The 16,967-nt window shown below is 33.7% G+C and overlaps 2 protein-coding genes across 5 annotated transcripts in view; one reads left to right on the top strand and one right to left on the bottom strand.

The window, feature by feature from the left end:
* Nucleotides 1–16,967, bottom strand: part of LOC126949611 (ATP synthase subunit f, mitochondrial-like) — a 739,455-nt gene that overhangs the window by 561,046 nt on the left and 161,442 nt on the right. The window lies entirely within an intron of this gene.
* Nucleotides 1–16,967, top strand: part of NCAM2 (neural cell adhesion molecule 2) — a 566,845-nt gene that overhangs the window by 490,004 nt on the left and 59,874 nt on the right. For all 4 annotated transcript variants that reach the window (XM_050782162.1, XM_050782165.1, XM_050782164.1 and 1 more), the window contains exons 13-15: nucleotides 1,465–1,584; nucleotides 3,506–3,627; nucleotides 12,194–12,374. In XM_050782162.1, the coding sequence (XP_050638119.1) occupies nucleotides 1,465–1,584; nucleotides 3,506–3,627; nucleotides 12,194–12,374 (423 nt within the window). The remainder of the gene's footprint in view (nucleotides 1–1,464; nucleotides 1,585–3,505; nucleotides 3,628–12,193; nucleotides 12,375–16,967) is intronic.

The following is a 16,967-nucleotide window of genomic DNA, read 5'->3' as shown; positions in this document are numbered from 1 at the left end:
GAAAACAATAGAACAAAAGGAAGTATCACAACAAATTCATTAAGTATCCTCATATAATACAAAGAATATGTTATCTAGTAAATTATAATATAATTATTGGAAATAACATATTAATCAATTATATTACAATATTATTGCATGTATATCATTTCTGGTCATGGTTTATGTAAAACTATAGTTCTGCAAAGATCCTAATTACCTATGATTTAATCTTTTATATCTCCTAATATTAATTGATCATGTGGCTTGGAGTTACTGTGGAAACCAAACATACCTTCCTTTTGATTTTCTTTTTTTTTTTTTTTTTTTTTTTTTGTTTTGAGACGGAGTCTCGCTCTGTCTCCTGGGCTGGAGTTGCAGTGGCCGGATCTCAGCTCACTGCAAGCTCCGCCTCCCGGGTTCACGCCATTCTCCTGCCTCAGCCTCCCGAGTAGCTGGGACTACAGGCGCCGCCACCTCGCCCGGCTAGTTTTTTGTATTTTTTTTTTTTTTTTAGTAGACGGGGTTTCACCATGTTCACCAGGTTGGTCTCGATCTCCTGACCTCGTGATCCACCCGTCTCGGCCTCCCAAAGTGCTGGGATTACAGGCTTGAGCCACCGCGCCCGGCCTCCTTTTGATTTTCATCGAGACATTGCTATATCCCCTCGCTAAGTTTCCACTTCCTTTAGCAAAAACAGTTAAAGAAAGTGGCAACAATAAAATTCTGGTAGCTCCATCAGGTGAATTTATGAAGATATAATATTTTGAAATCGGTAATTGCATCCAAAATTATCAAGGGTCAAATGACAAGGGTTGACATGACCCAGATATTTCCAGTAAACTTTATTTCCCTACGCCTTTTCATATTCTTCTTCCTTAGTGTCTTATTCAATCCAGGTCTGATAGAGTTGTAAAAGAGAAGAAACTCAGAGTGAAAATACAAGTTATGAGTATGCTTCAAGCTAGAATTAAAACAATTCGATTTCATTTGAAATTGTAGAATAAACTATTTTTGCTGTAGTTTCAACTTTGTCACACTTGTTTGACATGACTAAATCACCTCACATTGGAAGCCAATCTACATATTAAATGCCATGATTCTATTAAATACTATAGAAATAATCTGCAGAGTACTTCTACCTGAGACACATACAGAATGTACGTATTTTAACATCATTAACATCATTCTTGGTTTTTGAATATTAAAAAGATTTAACTTTCTACTTTGTGAATGTATCACAAATGAAATGGGTAATTTTCTTTGAAAGTGCATGAGTTGGAAAGCTAAAATAGAGGTGAAAAAGAGAACTATTCACAAATCATTTTCTTCTTATATGACTTATCTATTTTTTAGGTATTTCATGGAAAGATTTCAGTGAAATTATTCACTCAGAATTGTAATAGTTTGATTCATTTTTCTTATTAAAATTTGTCAAATTATAAATATATATATATATTTTTTTTTTTCTTCTTCTTCTTCTAGCAATGGTTGTTTTGAGCAACCTGGAACCAAATACAACTTATGAAATCAGGGTTGCAGCTGTAAATGGAAAGGGACAAGGAGACTACAGTAAAATAGAAATCTTCCAAACGTTACCAGTCCGTAAGTAATCATCTCTATTTTTTATTCTCTTTTGTCATTTTCTTTTCTTGCAAATGTAATAGATTTTAGAATGTAGGGAGATGTTTCAACACTTTTGGGACATGAATTGTGTCTTTGGTGAAGTGGTTTTTGAAGACAGTGACATCTCAGATTTATTAATATAAAAATAACTTTGCTTTAGAGCGAGGCAAAAAAAAAGAGTGCACTAGAATACACCCAGTAAAAATTGTTCCCGGGAAATTGTCCTCATTGCAAAAGTGATTAATTGGATTGTAGTCTTTGACTATATTCTGGGAGAGAGAATAAAAAACGTCTATGTAACATGTTCAATATTTTGTTCTTTTGTGGAGGCCTGACTATTGACCTTGTTCCACAAATGATATGGGCTTTAAGTGTCAGAAAAGGAATCATTATGTTAATTCATTACAACAGTGACTGCAGAAGACTTGTTCTGGTAACTATCATGTTTTGAGGAATTGTAAGTTAATTGAGTTTACATAAAGTGAAGATTAAATTTTAAAAGACTTAACATTTCCTTTATGTAAAATAAATTACTTTAAATGTTAGAAAACATAATAAATACGACCGAACCACTGTTATAAAAATCTATGCATAACACTGCCTGACATATATATATATGTGTGTGTGTGTATGTATATGTGTGAGTATATATGTATATATACACACACACATATAAAGACAGTCAAAATGGCCACAATATATTATCTTACAGAATGTCTCTCTGTTGGTAATCATAAAATCTGTCTGGTAAGTTTCTTTTCTCCATGCCCAATGCTAGTGGTTAAGATAACCTGCCCGATAGGGTGGCTTACACCTGTAATCCCAGCATTTTGGAAGGCTGAGGCAGGCAGATCGCTTGAACCGAGAAGCTCAAGACCAGCCTGGGCAACACAGTAAAACCCTGTCTCTACAAAAAATAATAATAATAATAATAAATCAGCTGGGTGTGGTGGTATACACTTGTAGTCCCAGCTACTTGGGAGGCTGAGGTGAGAGGTGAGAAGATCACCCAAGTCTGGGGAGGTCAAGGCTGAAATGAGCCGTGATCACACTATGGAACTTCAGCCTGGGCGACAGAGTGAGACCCTGCCTCAGAAAAAGAATAAAGAAAATAAGAAAAGAAAAAAGAAATGACAATATCCTGCTGAGAAGAAATAACAGGTCATTCTGGTTTAGAGATATGAAATCCTTTTCGGTCCATGGTCTTTGTTTTTCTTGGCCCTTCACATAGAAAATTATTGCACTTTGGTAGATCCCTGTTCTATTCAAAACAATATAAGCATCATTGTTATATGGCTATCTCTATGTTGAAGAAGAACATCCAAGGCAAGTATATGAATGAACCTAGAAGAAAATGAAATATTGAAACACAGGTCTGTAAAATTGGATACTGCAAATTTTATTCAAATTTGCACCCAGGAAGGAAAATGCTTATTAAAGCGGATTAACTAATTGCAAGTCAGTATCTTTCCTGGTAGGTATATATTCCATACAGATTGATGTGTTAATGTATTCTTATTAATAAATGCTTACAAAACACTTATAAGCTAAATTTACATTAAGAAAATAAACATGATTTAATACTATTAATAATAAGAGAAATAAAGTTTTATATTTGTGCAATGCTGTACTTTTCTCAGAGTATTTGCATATCAGTGAAAATAATATATTTGGTCCTGAGGCCACAGTTTTGGCATGACACTTCTAGATTTATAATGTTGCTCCTTCTTGGATGGGGAAAATGAGGATCAGAAATTATAACACAAAAGGGCAATATCAAATGATAAATCCAGGATAACACCATATATTTTGATTACATTACTGTTCTTTTTATTAAAATATAGTTTCTCTAGGTATCTGAAATGTGTGCAAATGAAGAAATGTTGTATTGCATATCTAGGTGAACCAAGTCCTCCATCCATACATGGACAGCCAAGCAGTGGAAAGAGCTTTAAACTCAGCATCACCAAACAGGACGATGGAGGGGCCCCTATTTTGGAATACATTGTGAAATATAGAAGTGTAAGTACCTTGTTTATTATCATATCATACTAGGTTTTTTCAAGTTAAATTGAGTTGCACTGAATTTATAAACATATCAGGAGAGAATGTGTATTTAGTAATTGTGATAATAAGAGCTAATCTTCCTTCCATTCCTGATAGTCATCATTGTGATTTTTTTTAATTGTATTGTAAAATCTAAGCATGGATCGTCAAAATATTCTCATGGTTTTCATCTTGTGATTCTTAGGTGTGAAATGGGACTAGTAAACTTTTCAGAAATGAGATATTATTTCCCCTGTTTTGCTGAGAAGCTTCTCATTTTGTCTGATATTAGTAACTTCAGGCTAAGCCCGTCAGTCATATGTTAGGTAGTATTATTAGAAAAATCACACCTCAGAATAGATTAATCAAATAATTTGACTTATTTAGCCATAACGTTTAACAAAGAATGGCCACGGTGAACTTGAGGAAGAGGGAATCGTTTTCTTCAAGTTTAATTAGCGCTATCTAGTAAGGAAGTTTGGAGAGCTAAAAACTGCACACAGATTTTTGATAGCGGTTGGAGGGAAACAATATTCACTAGTTGCAGAGTCATAGAGTGGCACTATGGGCACTGCCGTTTTGCCTTCAGTAAAAGATGATTTCAAATGCCACTGAAAATAATTTCTTCAAAATTTTTTTCCATACGTACCTTGGAGTATTGGCGTCTACTGTAAAATATGTTAAAAATGAAACATGATTTTAAGTTAAATTTTCTAAGATTCATACAACATGCATTTTATGCTTATGTTGACTGAATCCATATTAGTGCTTTCCAAATTAATTATACTTTACCAGATTGTGTTTAAAATAATTGCTCCATAGTAGTGTGTGGGTTAATTTTCAATATTTTCTCACAAATCCCCAATTTTCTAAATTATAATATTGCTGCTTCTAAATTCAAACATCTACATTCTGAGGGGTAATAAAAAATAAAATTGGATTTTGAATGGCATATTTTAATAATTAATTTTAGATATCAAATCATTTTTTAAAATTTTAAAAATTAATACTCCTTTCAGAGGACAAGTGTTTGTCCCAGCTTTCACACTCAAGTGAGTTCTCTTGGCCATTCTCATTTGCACATTTGTAAACTCGGTAGAAGGAAGATCATTTTTTCTAGGGACGTAGGCTTGGCCAGAATTCATGAATTGGACTGGTAGAACAGACTTTCCGTGCAGATTGTTGCTCACAATTCTAGGATGAAAAAATTTATTGTACAAAATACTGGGGATAGTAACAGTTTGTAAGGAATTCTAATAAATCCCACAGTGGACTCTGAAATGCAATGACTAGTTGTGAAACAACGTGTTGTATATTTTTAATTGTACTATATTGTTAGTAGTGGCCCCAGTCGTTGATGTTAACAAAAATATTTCTTGAGTAGCACTACATCTATTTAGAGCAAAGTAGAGTCACCAAATGGAAATAATGACATTTTAGACAGCCATATATTTATGTATACATATACATAGTTTAAAACATAAATTACTATTTTAAAAATCTGACTTCAAATTCATATTGATTTCTTTAAATGTGGACTAGAATATTTTTGAGAAGTTATGTGTGAAACACAGATGGATAGAAATAAGTAAGATTTTAAGCACAATAAGATTAGTAAGATTGAAGGGACTCAAGTTCATATAATGGTACTCAATAAATTTTACCTTTGCATATAGTTGGTAAGTTATAGTTGATATGGCTTAGTCATAAAGTTTAAACAAGAACAAATTTTGTCTCCAGTAAACTTATACCTTCCGTTTTCTCTCCTTTCTCTTTCTCCTCCCAACCTAATGGTAAATGTGCCTGGTTGGTTCCCATTTCCCCAATGTCTGCGCTTACCACTCTGATAAAAGTATGTCCTTTTCCCTCCTCTCTTTTCTAATTTCCAACCCTTTCTAACTCCAGAAGTACTAGAGGATCTGTTTTTCATGACACATTGGAAATGATTGATTGTATTAGTTCATACATAACTATAATTGTCTGATCAATTACTAAGTTATCCACCTTAGAGCTACTTTCATTTTAACAGGGGACATTGTTTTAATAGTAGAAATTTAGGCACCTATGGCAAATTTTATAAAAGGAGTGGTTCCGTATCCTTTGTATTACGAGATAGGCATTGCTCACTCTTGGATATTTTGTATTTTGTAATTAATCAAATATAAACTGATACTTTTTCACATTTTTTCAAGGACAACATTGAAGAATTTGAGTGGCTTGTATTCAAATAAAATGAGAAGCTTGTCAGCAAAACAGGAAAACTAGAGAATTTGAGTGACTTGGTGGGGAGAGGGAACAGACATCAGAATGTAATTCATAACGGTCTAAACATGGATGGCAGCAGTACTGGACAAGAGGCAACCCCTCTACCACTGTCTCATCTCAGATCAACTGCCCAGCTCCTAAGGCTTCAGATAGAGCCATCCTGGCACAGTTTCTCTTGACCATATCACTTGATAGTATGCTTTCTAGTTTCATCCATTAAAATACTCTATATATCCCTGTTTTGTCATCTTCTCTTCTCTTCTCCACCTCCTCCATCCTGTCAACATCATGCTCTGAGGATCCAATTGCAGATACCATGATTGAATAAAAAGTGAAATAACTACTTCAAAAAAGTTCTTGATCATCTGTTCTTTTCATATGATATCTATTAGGTTCTCAAACTACATGAACTCTACAGTGTAGTAAAGTGCAACTGAATAACTTGAAAAATGGTTTAGACATATTCAATATATTTTTAATAAAAAATGAAGAAAAAGTACATAGAGGAATCTGGAAAATAAGGAACATCTCTAAGATTTTCCCTTCTTGATTTCTTCTTTGGCCATCTCTTTCAACTCCACTGCGCACAGGGCTATATTCTGAGAACAATGTACTTCTGACAATATATTCCTTATATGACTTGATTTCTAGCAAACAATGAATCTAAGCCTTTAATTTGGGTTTCACTGGGAAAGGACAAGAATAGCTATATCCTACTATAGAAAGTGTAAAACTTCCCATAGATTATGAACCAGGAAGCACCATTATTCTGTCAACCTGTAATACAGCACATGGCTTTGTTCACTCACCCATTATGAAGACAGAATTTATTAGAACAGAACTAGAGTAATAAAAGCAGAATTAGATATCTCTGTGGACTCTTCATGAAAATTAATGTCTCTAACAATAAATCAGTAAGTTTAAACCATGCGTTTGGAAAGTAAAGACAAACATATTAATCTCATGAAATGTTTGGAAGAAATCATGAAGTTATTTTTAAGTCTACTTTGTACTTATAGTGTCAATCTAACTTCATATAATTTAGTAAATAGATTTTTACATGCTTCCATGAGTTTTTCACCATTTTATTTCTAATTTGATGATAGCTATGGGATCATACCTATCACTTAGTGTTGGCATATTAAATACATTTCCTTAGCTAAAATAATTGGTAGCTAAAATCAATTGTGAGGAAGTACTATAGGGACTAGCATTTGTAAGTCTTAATTGAACTTTTTAAGTAATTTGGAGTCCAGGAGGTTATACACTATCTCAATGTCCACAGGATAAGAAAGGTAATTTTGAAAAGGGCATTAAAATAATAAATAAGTAAAATGAAGCTTTGGTTCTTAAGAAAATGTATTTTCCAGTTAATAATGTTTATGTATGTACATGGAAATGTATTTAAAGCCATTATAGTTTAAGTTTTGAAGTATTTTTAAACAATAAATACTTATGGACATTAAAGAGTATCAAGCATTTTAGTAGTTTTTCTTTGCTGTGAGTTAAGAGAATGAGTTTTGTTTTTCCTTGTATGTATACGTTATCTGAATGAACAAATACAGCAATAAATCAATAAATAAATTAGCTCATTATGTAATTATAACTATATTATAAATAGTATTATAAATCGAATAATTAATATGGGAGACAAGAAACACAAGAAAAAATGCACTGCCAATGTTTATAGGTATGAGAACACAGAAAGTAATGAATAGGAAAAATTAGATTTATTTTGCCTTAAGTACTATGTGGGTGGTGGAGACTAGGAACAGATTATGTAGGACCTAATTTAAAAAAAAATTTACCAAGCATCAGCACATGGAACAAAGGCAAGTAGAATTTGTTATGATCATGGAAAAAAGATTTAAATTTAGAACTGCTAAAATCTTCAAACCTTTAAATCTTCCAAATGTGTGTGTGTGGTGTGTATATATATGGTGTATATATATATACACCACACACACACATTTGGATATATATATAATTTTGTATACAATTTGATGTTTTAAGCTGAAGATTAATATCCTTATCAAAGGACAACTTTTTGTCCCAGGTTCCATGCTAACAATGATGAGTACCTGTTTGTTTCTTTTGGATATTCTGATATGGAGATTTTTGTGCCTCTACCCAGGACAGCTCTGAAGGACTCACTGGTCTCTCGATGAATCTGACAGTGCCATGCTATTCAAGCCAGGTCCCTTGGCCCTTCTCGTTTGCCCATTTGTATTCTTCTTGAATTCTGTAAACGGTCTCTCTCTCTGTGTGTATGTGTGTATATATGTATATGTACACATATACACATATGTGTATATGTGTATATATATTAATATATGCTTGTTTGTCTATATATGCAATTATATATATAAGGTATATGTGTAGATATATATTTTTTATATATATAAAATCCAGATTGATCAATCACCTCTCTGACATTCAGAGTAGCAAATGGAGTTTTAAATGCTATCTGGGCCTTCTGTGAGGTCATGTAAGTATGAATACCTGAACCATGCTACCAGGGAATCCAGGACCCGGGACCTGCTTTATATACATACAAAATCTTAAACCATACGACATGGGAGTCAGAGGAATCTATGCTTCATCTCGCTTATATGAGCTCACCTTCTCTATTGTCGTCTCATTTTAAAATTATTCAGTTTATATTTAAAATGATGTTGGTGATACACTTCATGAGACTTCAAAAGGAGTCAGTAAACTGTTTCTTGTTATGAATAAAAGCATCAAGGAGCCCCTGAAAATGAGAAAATAGAGACCCTTACACCTTGCCTCTAATCTCCTCCCTGTACAGATGATAGCCAATATTTTCCTAGATGCTGATAGTATGACTTCAGAATCATTATTAAGAAGTGCCCTGAATTGCCATGTGGCCCGCTATTTTCTGACCAAAGGAAAAAAAAAAAATTGCTTAAGAGAAGCTATACCAAAGCCAAATGGCCATTTTTTTTCAGTAGCTGCCCTTCAACATTTAATTGGCTTATTAATAATGGCCATATTCAGCAAATCATCTCATTAAGTTACCTAGGGGAACGTTTTGCAACTAGATTATCTTAAATTGTTCCCTAGGCATTTAAACTTTGTAAATTAGACAGTCTACAGATATGCATACTTGAGATTTTGATGCCAGGGGAGTATTTGGTAACACCCACTTTAATTTTTTTCCTATTCCCTAGGAATAGCAATTAGGGGATTAAAATGCCTTCTTGCCTAATGTTGAAAGGAAAATGAAACTGATTTATATTGGGAACATGTTAGAGCTCCCTTTGGTTTCTTATACTATCAGCCCAAATACTTAGAATGATGGAGGGCCCTTTAATTTATCATCTTACGGGCTTCAACAATTAAGAGCTAAATGATTGTTAATTTACAAGAGACTGTCTTGTGTTTGTACAGAAGTTTTACCTTAAATGCCTAATTTCCAAAAATTATATTTTTGAAGTATTACCTGAAGGACATGACATCTATCTATTCCTCTAAAGAATACATTTTTTTTTTTTTTGGCCTGGAATAATTCATATCTCAGTTTTTGGCTTATTTTCTGGCTCTTTCACCCACATCTTCACTCAGATACAAAGCAAAACTGAATTCCAAGTATTTCCACGAAAATACTTACTCACATCAACCACTTCATCGTTACATAGAAAGTACTGAATAACAGGTAATGCCAGGGCCACAGGGACATGCAGCTGTCTGCTGCCTCATGGATCCCTTGTCTTCATACCACCCTTCCGTGTCCTTGCCATACACCCCTTCCTTGCCATATATGTGTGTGTATATACACAATTTATAACTTATAAAAATACATGCTATTTGTATATATGTGCATATTCATACTGAATATGCTATAGGTAGCATATACAATTACATGTTATGTTTGTGTGTGTGTGTGTATATATATATACATATACATCTAATGTATCATCTCAAATTACTTTTGGGTTAACTTTTTAAGCTTTTTAAGCTTTTTTGTTATATATAAGTATATATAACACATATATAATACATTATAATGCATATATAATGCACATATAGATACACAATTTTTAAAAATTTATTTGAAACAACTACAGTGTTTGCTTATACATCTCTCAGTGATTATGCATCTAAGGCTTAAAATCATTGTGTTTCTTTTTGGATTTAAAGCTGTGTAAAAAACTGACACCTTCTTGTCATTAGCTCAGGATAAATGAAAAGAAAAATGGTGCTAGCGTGTATTATTTCCAGTAAGGATGATATCACCTCCCCACCGGTGACCTGCCTAGCCCTTGACTTTATTAGGTATTACGTGCCTCCATTGCACCTTCTCATTTTTCAAAGGCCTCATGTCTTTCTTCTGGGCTGGTTTGTAAACTCCAACATGAGGGTACTGCACATGTCTTGGTCACTTGTGTTCACGCCTTCTAGAAAGTGCTCACTAATCAATTAACTGAGTAAATGATTGATGAATGAGTGGGTGAAGACAGAGGGTGTTGGGATAGCTGTGGCTTTTTAGCATAGCTGCCTTAAGCATTTCAAAATTGCAACTAGGTTTGTTTCTCAACCTTACTGTTCATTGATAAACTTAGAAAAGTTACAACTTCTCTTCTCAGTTATTCCATCATTCATACACCTCATAATATCTTAAGTAGTACTAGCTACAGGCCATTTTTATAAAAACATATTCATAATTTCAAAAATCAAGGCAAGTGCCTCTTGTGTATATTGATAACTTGTACTGCTTGTTCATTTAAAACCAGGGCTTCGTTAGGGGTTCTAATAGCTTCAGTTTTACATGAAATAGCAAAATAGGCCAAACTTTTCTGTTCCTTTGTAATGGAAGTTCTACATCACCAACAAGTTTATTTCCTTTGTAATGAAAGTTCTATGTCACCAAAAAAATAATTAACTAGAAAAGGAGAATAATAGTGTGGTATCAAAATTATAATATCTTCTTGCCTTCTTTTGAAGGACACTCCATGTTTGAGTACTGTCAATTGAATGCAATCATGAATTTAACTTTCACAATTTTATTTTAGAGAACAAATAATTGTCATCAAAAATGGAGAAAACATAGTTTTTTTATAGTCAAAGAAGCAGTGTGAAGTTTTGCCTCAACATAGAATAATATAGGACTGAGCTATGAGGTTAAAAGACATGTCTGCATCTGTTGTTCTAGACAGGCTGTAATTTATCTATACTTATACCCTGGGAAAGTACCATTTGCAGTTGCAACGATAGATTATTAGATACATGATTCCAGAGAAAATGTTTCATTTCCATACAGTTTTTATGGAAACAGTTATATCCTAAAATAGCTGTTATTTGTTTAAGTGGTTATGATCTCTAAGGCCCTGAAATACACAACCTACTCAATTTTCCTCATTGCTCTCCCAAAAAGCTGACAGAAGCAGCTGCTACTATCCTTTTTGTTATAAAGAGGAGGAAGACAAGCCAGAAAGGTTAAGGAAGCCTTCTGTGTTGAAATTGTTAATGTATGGCCCAACCCAGTAATTGCTCTGTTTTAGAAAATTTCATTTATAAAATTATATCCATTTATATTTCATTAGTAATTGTAGTTCTAATGGTAATTTTATCAAACAAAGGGAAATTCAAATGTCATATGGTCAAATTTATATTTTAGAAAAGCAGCAAGATAGTATTTAAGTGTAGAATGTTTGAGAATAGGATGGCATTGTTTTATTTTCTTTTGCTAATGATATATTTAAAACTTAGTAATTTTCTTTGTATATTATTTTCTTATGTCATAAAACATGATAGTAGTAAAAAATACCAGTGATAATTTAAATCTATCAATCATATCCAGACTTTATTTCAAGACACTTTATCTTTCTTCCCCCCAAAAAACTTTAACAATAGTCCCTGGCAATTCTTTTAAAGGACATATTAAGTTTTTTCTGTATATCATGTTTCATTTTCCCATTCACATAAAAATTAATAATCAACAAAATGGCCAAAAAGCAAACTGCTATATGTGAAATAAAAAAATCTTAATGGAGGTCAATTGTCAACCACTGAATAAAGGATGAATTACAAAACCACTTTTTGGCTAATATAAACAACATCATACTTTATATAGAAAAATGTTAGAAATAATACTGACTTCATTGACACAGCAACTTCATGTATTTCTGTGCCTATCAAACTTGTTCCAGTATCCAAAATAAGCATATTGTTCCAATTCCAATACAAATTATTTTTCTAAAAAGGTGCAACTTTAGTGTATGGATATTTACAAAATGCATTTTTATTGCTTTCACAGAAAGATAAGGAAGACCAATGGCTAGAGAAAAAAGTACAGGGAAATAAAGACCACATCATTTTGGAGCATCTCCAGTGGACCATGGGGTATGAAGTTCAGATTACAGCTGCCAATAGGTTGGGATATTCCGAACCAACAGTTTATGAATTCAGCATGCCACCAAAGCCCAACATTATTAAAGGTAAGCAAAACTATATTCTTTTTAGACTGAGCAATAAACATGATACCACCTTTTTATAACCCTTATTGACTTTTCTTATTAATAATTAAAACCAACTGAAATGTAAATTCCAGGTTCTAATTATTAGTGTGACGTATCACACACAAAGTTTCTCATCGCTCTTGCCATAGGGTAGTGCTTAATTTGCAAATATATTTTGACCCCATTCATAGCTGGAGTGGTGGGGAACGAATGAATAGGAGAACATAGAGAGTAAGAGTGACTGATGATAGTCAATGTGAAAAGTGTCTATTGAGACCATATGAAAGCTTTACTAAGAAGACAATTTCTCTGCCAATCATGTGGAGACTGGTGCTCCAATTCTTGTTAGATTTGAGCCAACCTGTGCCTGATCAAGCAGGTTGATTTTGGAAACATAAAATTAGTCACAAAGAAAGGCAGGAACAGCCACAAATATAATTCCATAAAGACCTATACCTAGAGTTTTAAGAAGGCTCATAAAATGGAAGAACACTGTAAATCAGCTTTTGCAACACACTGGTTAGATTCTACCATTGATAGGTAACAACGCTTACATTGTTACATCTTAGTAAGTTAGTAACATTATGAAAGTTCACAACAGGGATATTAAACTTTTATTCAGATAAATGCTCTTGAAGTAAAGATAAAAAATTTATTCTGACTCAAAATAACACTTAACTCTGTTCATGAGTTGCCAAATTGTTCATATTTCTACGTTTATTTTCCCTGTTATTACTTTTAATATTTTAATTTTATGCAGACATGTACAGATATTTATGTATCTATAGTATATTCTTTATTTGTACATATATGCAGAAAAGAGCAGCATATTAATCCATGAAACCAAGATTTATTTGTCTTATTATATTAGAGTATAAGTATAGATATATAATATTTTTGAAACGGGAAAAGAAATAAAACTAGCTAGTTCAACATGTTATTAAACCCTCTTGTAATTTCAACTTGATGTTAATTTTATATATTATGATTTTGTTATATCATACATCAGTTGTTTAGTAATTGAAAGCAGTTTTATATGACTAATCTTTCAATTAAAAAGTAATTACCATTGGTTATAAGGTTTAAAAGTAATTGATATTAGAGCTTTGTATTGCTAATATTAATTCATAAATTCTACCAAATTATAATTTAAAATTAGGAAGTAAAAAGTCTCTGGAAATAACATGGGTATCTTATATTTTAATGACTTTTTTATTATTTTCAAAGCACTTCCGCATTAATTATCTCATTTTATTCTTAAATCTGAGCTGGATAAGGAAGCATTATTCTCATTTTACAAATGTGATTTTAAGAGGTTGAATGACATGTTTGAGGCCAGAAATACTTCTAGTTATATGACAAATCTGATGCCTTTACAAGATAACACATCTAAATAAGAATGACTGAATGTACAATTGAGTTCATTACATCTCTATGTTTGAAACATCAGAAACTACTTCTACAATTGTAATGAGTATGTAAGTAGTAATTATATTTCATGCAAATATCAGGAACATGCTATACATGTTCCCATACTGAGCCAGAGCCTCCTCCAAAGGAAAATTGCAACAGTATACTACAATCTCCCACATTTTTAATTTAGTGTATATATTTGGAAACATAATGAATTAACTTAATTCATTTAATTTAATAATGTATTAAATTTAATATTATATGAAATAGGTAACATAGATAAAACATAAAATCAAAAAATAGATTTTACACAGATTACTAAATGTTACACCCCCAGTGACCCTGCTATCTTTATGAGAAAATGTTGGCCCAGGGCGCGGTGGCTCACGCCTGTAATCCCAGCACTTTGGGAGGCCGAGGCAGGTGTATCATGAGGTCAGAAGATGGAGACCATCCTGGCTAACACGGTGAAACCCCGTTATCTACTGAAAATACAAAAGACTAGCCAGGCGTGGTGGCGGCGCCTGTAGTCCCAGCTACTCGGGAGGCTGAGGCAGGAGAATGGCGGGAACCCGGGAGGCGGAGCTTGCAGTGAGCCGAGATGGCGCCACTGCGCTCCAGCCTGGGGGACAGAGCCAGACTCCGTCTCAAAAATAATAATAATAATAATAATAATAATTGTTGATGATAAAAACCAATAATACATATAAACAAAAGGTGGAAAAAGTTAAAAGGTAATAAAAACAGATATGAAGGCACCAAAGTAACCAAGACATGCTGTGATTCATTTCCTCTCTCTCTATATATATATATTTTTTCAATATGAGAAACTCGTGTCCTGAGAGCTTGTAGGCAAGACCTGGAAAGAAAGTGGACAGAATTCTCGTTTATACTCCCAGATTTGTTTCTGTCACATAACTTGTCAAAATAACTGTTTCCTCATCTCTAAAATGAGTTTCTTCTGGTTCTGCAATGTTAAGATGTGTTTGTTAATTTAAGAATTTATTGGAGTACTTCTTTGTGACAAACGCTTGAATGAGTACAAAGGATTTAAGGATTTATCTGTGAAAAATACAGAACTGACCCCTGTCCCCCAAAATCTCCACAATCTATTAGGGAAAGACAGATATTCAACATGAGTTAGAATAACAGATAACTGCAACTAAGAGAGATTTTTCTTAGAAAGTGGGTTTCCAAAGGAAACGTGCAGGAATGAACTTTCCAGGGAAAATGTGTTACATGGAAGGTATCTCTGAGACCAGAAAGAGCATGATCTGATCTAGGAGCTGGAAAAGGCATGTCTGGAAGAGAACCTGAAAGTGTGTGACTGAAGATAAGGTCAGAGAGGGAATGCAAACCAGATAATTCAAGGGCTTCTAAAAACATAATTGTAAAACATCTTCCAAAAGAAGTAAATAATTGTAAGCAGAAAAGTTGTATGAAAAGATAGGTATTTTAAATAGATTATTATTTCTCATATGGGTAAGAGCAACTGATGGATGAACAGCGGTAGAAAAAAAAAGAGAATGAAAAAATTCCCAATACATTGTAAGTGTAGACTAATCCTCCCATTGCAATAGATTGGATTCAGTCAGTAATGACTTTTAGGTTCCTTGCTTGGGCACCTAGAGCATTGCTGATGTCATTTCTCAAGGTGAAGAATTTTGTAGGAGAAGCAAGATTTGAAGAATGAGGGTCAAACATCAGATCCATTTGGTATTTGTTAAATTTGAAATATCAAATTGTTGGTTAGATATGTGGGTATGGAAATGAGAAGATAACCACGGCTTGGAAACATACCCCATGATGCTGTCAGTGTTAACAGGTGAATGGTATTTGAGTGAGGATAAACCCATCTAAGCAGTGCCTAAAATCTCTGAAGAGGGGTTGATGTCTGTAGTACTCATTTATGTTTGCTAGTAACTAGAAGGCTGACTGGCACAGCATTGATTTCCAAAGAGTATTTCTCGAATTACTGAAGAGTAGCAAGAAGTTAAGAACTGAGTCCCAAGGAACTATAATATTATACTGGAAGAAGAAACCAGACCACTCCACCCCCATCATGAGACTAACACTTTACAGACTTACTGGCAAAACACGAGCATAGTATCTTGGAAGTTAAAAAAGGGTCATATTTCAAAAAGAATACATGTAAAGTGTCCAATGCTGCCGAAAGGTGAATGGCACTGAACCAGAACAGATGTGAAGTATCCCTATCACATGCTGCTTTGCTGACGTCATTGGGAGAGAAATTAGGTACAAGTGGGCAGAGGATTGTATGTGAGGTTAGGGAGTTTAGACTCCATATTTATTTAATGCTTTCAGGAAGTTTTTCTAAGGTGAGCAGAGGTGGGGAAAGGCCAGTGTTAGAAGGTCTTTTATGATGAAAAATGCTAGATGAAACAAATCAAGTAGTCATGGAGAAATCACACCTACAGACACACAGACAAAGTCATCTGAGAAGGTAGGAGATGGTATTCACCCCTCGAATCTATGCAGCTGATACAAAGCCAACACAACTTATCAAAACGGGGAAAATGAAGTATTTATTTTATTTGTAAAAATGTCGCAGATTCGGCAGGGCGCGATGGCTCACACCTATAATCCCAGCACTTTGGGAAGCCCAGGCAGGTGGATCACAAGGTCAGGAGTTTGAGACCAGCCTGGATAACATAGTGAAACCCTGTCTCTAGTAAAAATACAAAAATTAACTGGGCATGGTGACACACGCCTGTAATCCCAGCTACTCAGGAGGCTGAGACAGGAGAATTGCTTGCACCCAGGAGGTGGAGGTTGCAATGAGCCAAGATCACGCCATTGCACTCCAGCCTGGGTGACAGAGCAAGACTCCATCTTGAAAAAAAAAAATAGTTATAAAATCATGTCTAATTTACTGTTACTGACACCAGCTTGCTAAGGCCTCTTGGAAAGTCATATCAGAAACAAACCATAAATTAAGAATTGTTTGATTTAGATCTAGGTTTTGTGAGGCAACTTTAAAGGCTGTAATGATGGGGAATTTGGGAACCTTCCAAATCTTATGGCGTTAACATTATATATTTGCAAAATATGAAAAAAAGATCATATAATTTTATATGATTTTATTTTTCATTTTAAAATAAAACATAAATTCAAACATATTAGAAATAAGTTACCTGT

The sequence above is a fragment of the Macaca thibetana genome, chromosome 3, assembly GCF_024542745.1.
Source record: "Macaca thibetana thibetana isolate TM-01 chromosome 3, ASM2454274v1, whole genome shotgun sequence".
NCBI lineage: Eukaryota > Metazoa > Chordata > Mammalia > Primates > Cercopithecidae > Macaca > Macaca thibetana.
Note: the sequence above shows the minus strand (reverse complement) of the source record. Positions and strands in the feature narration are given on the sequence as shown.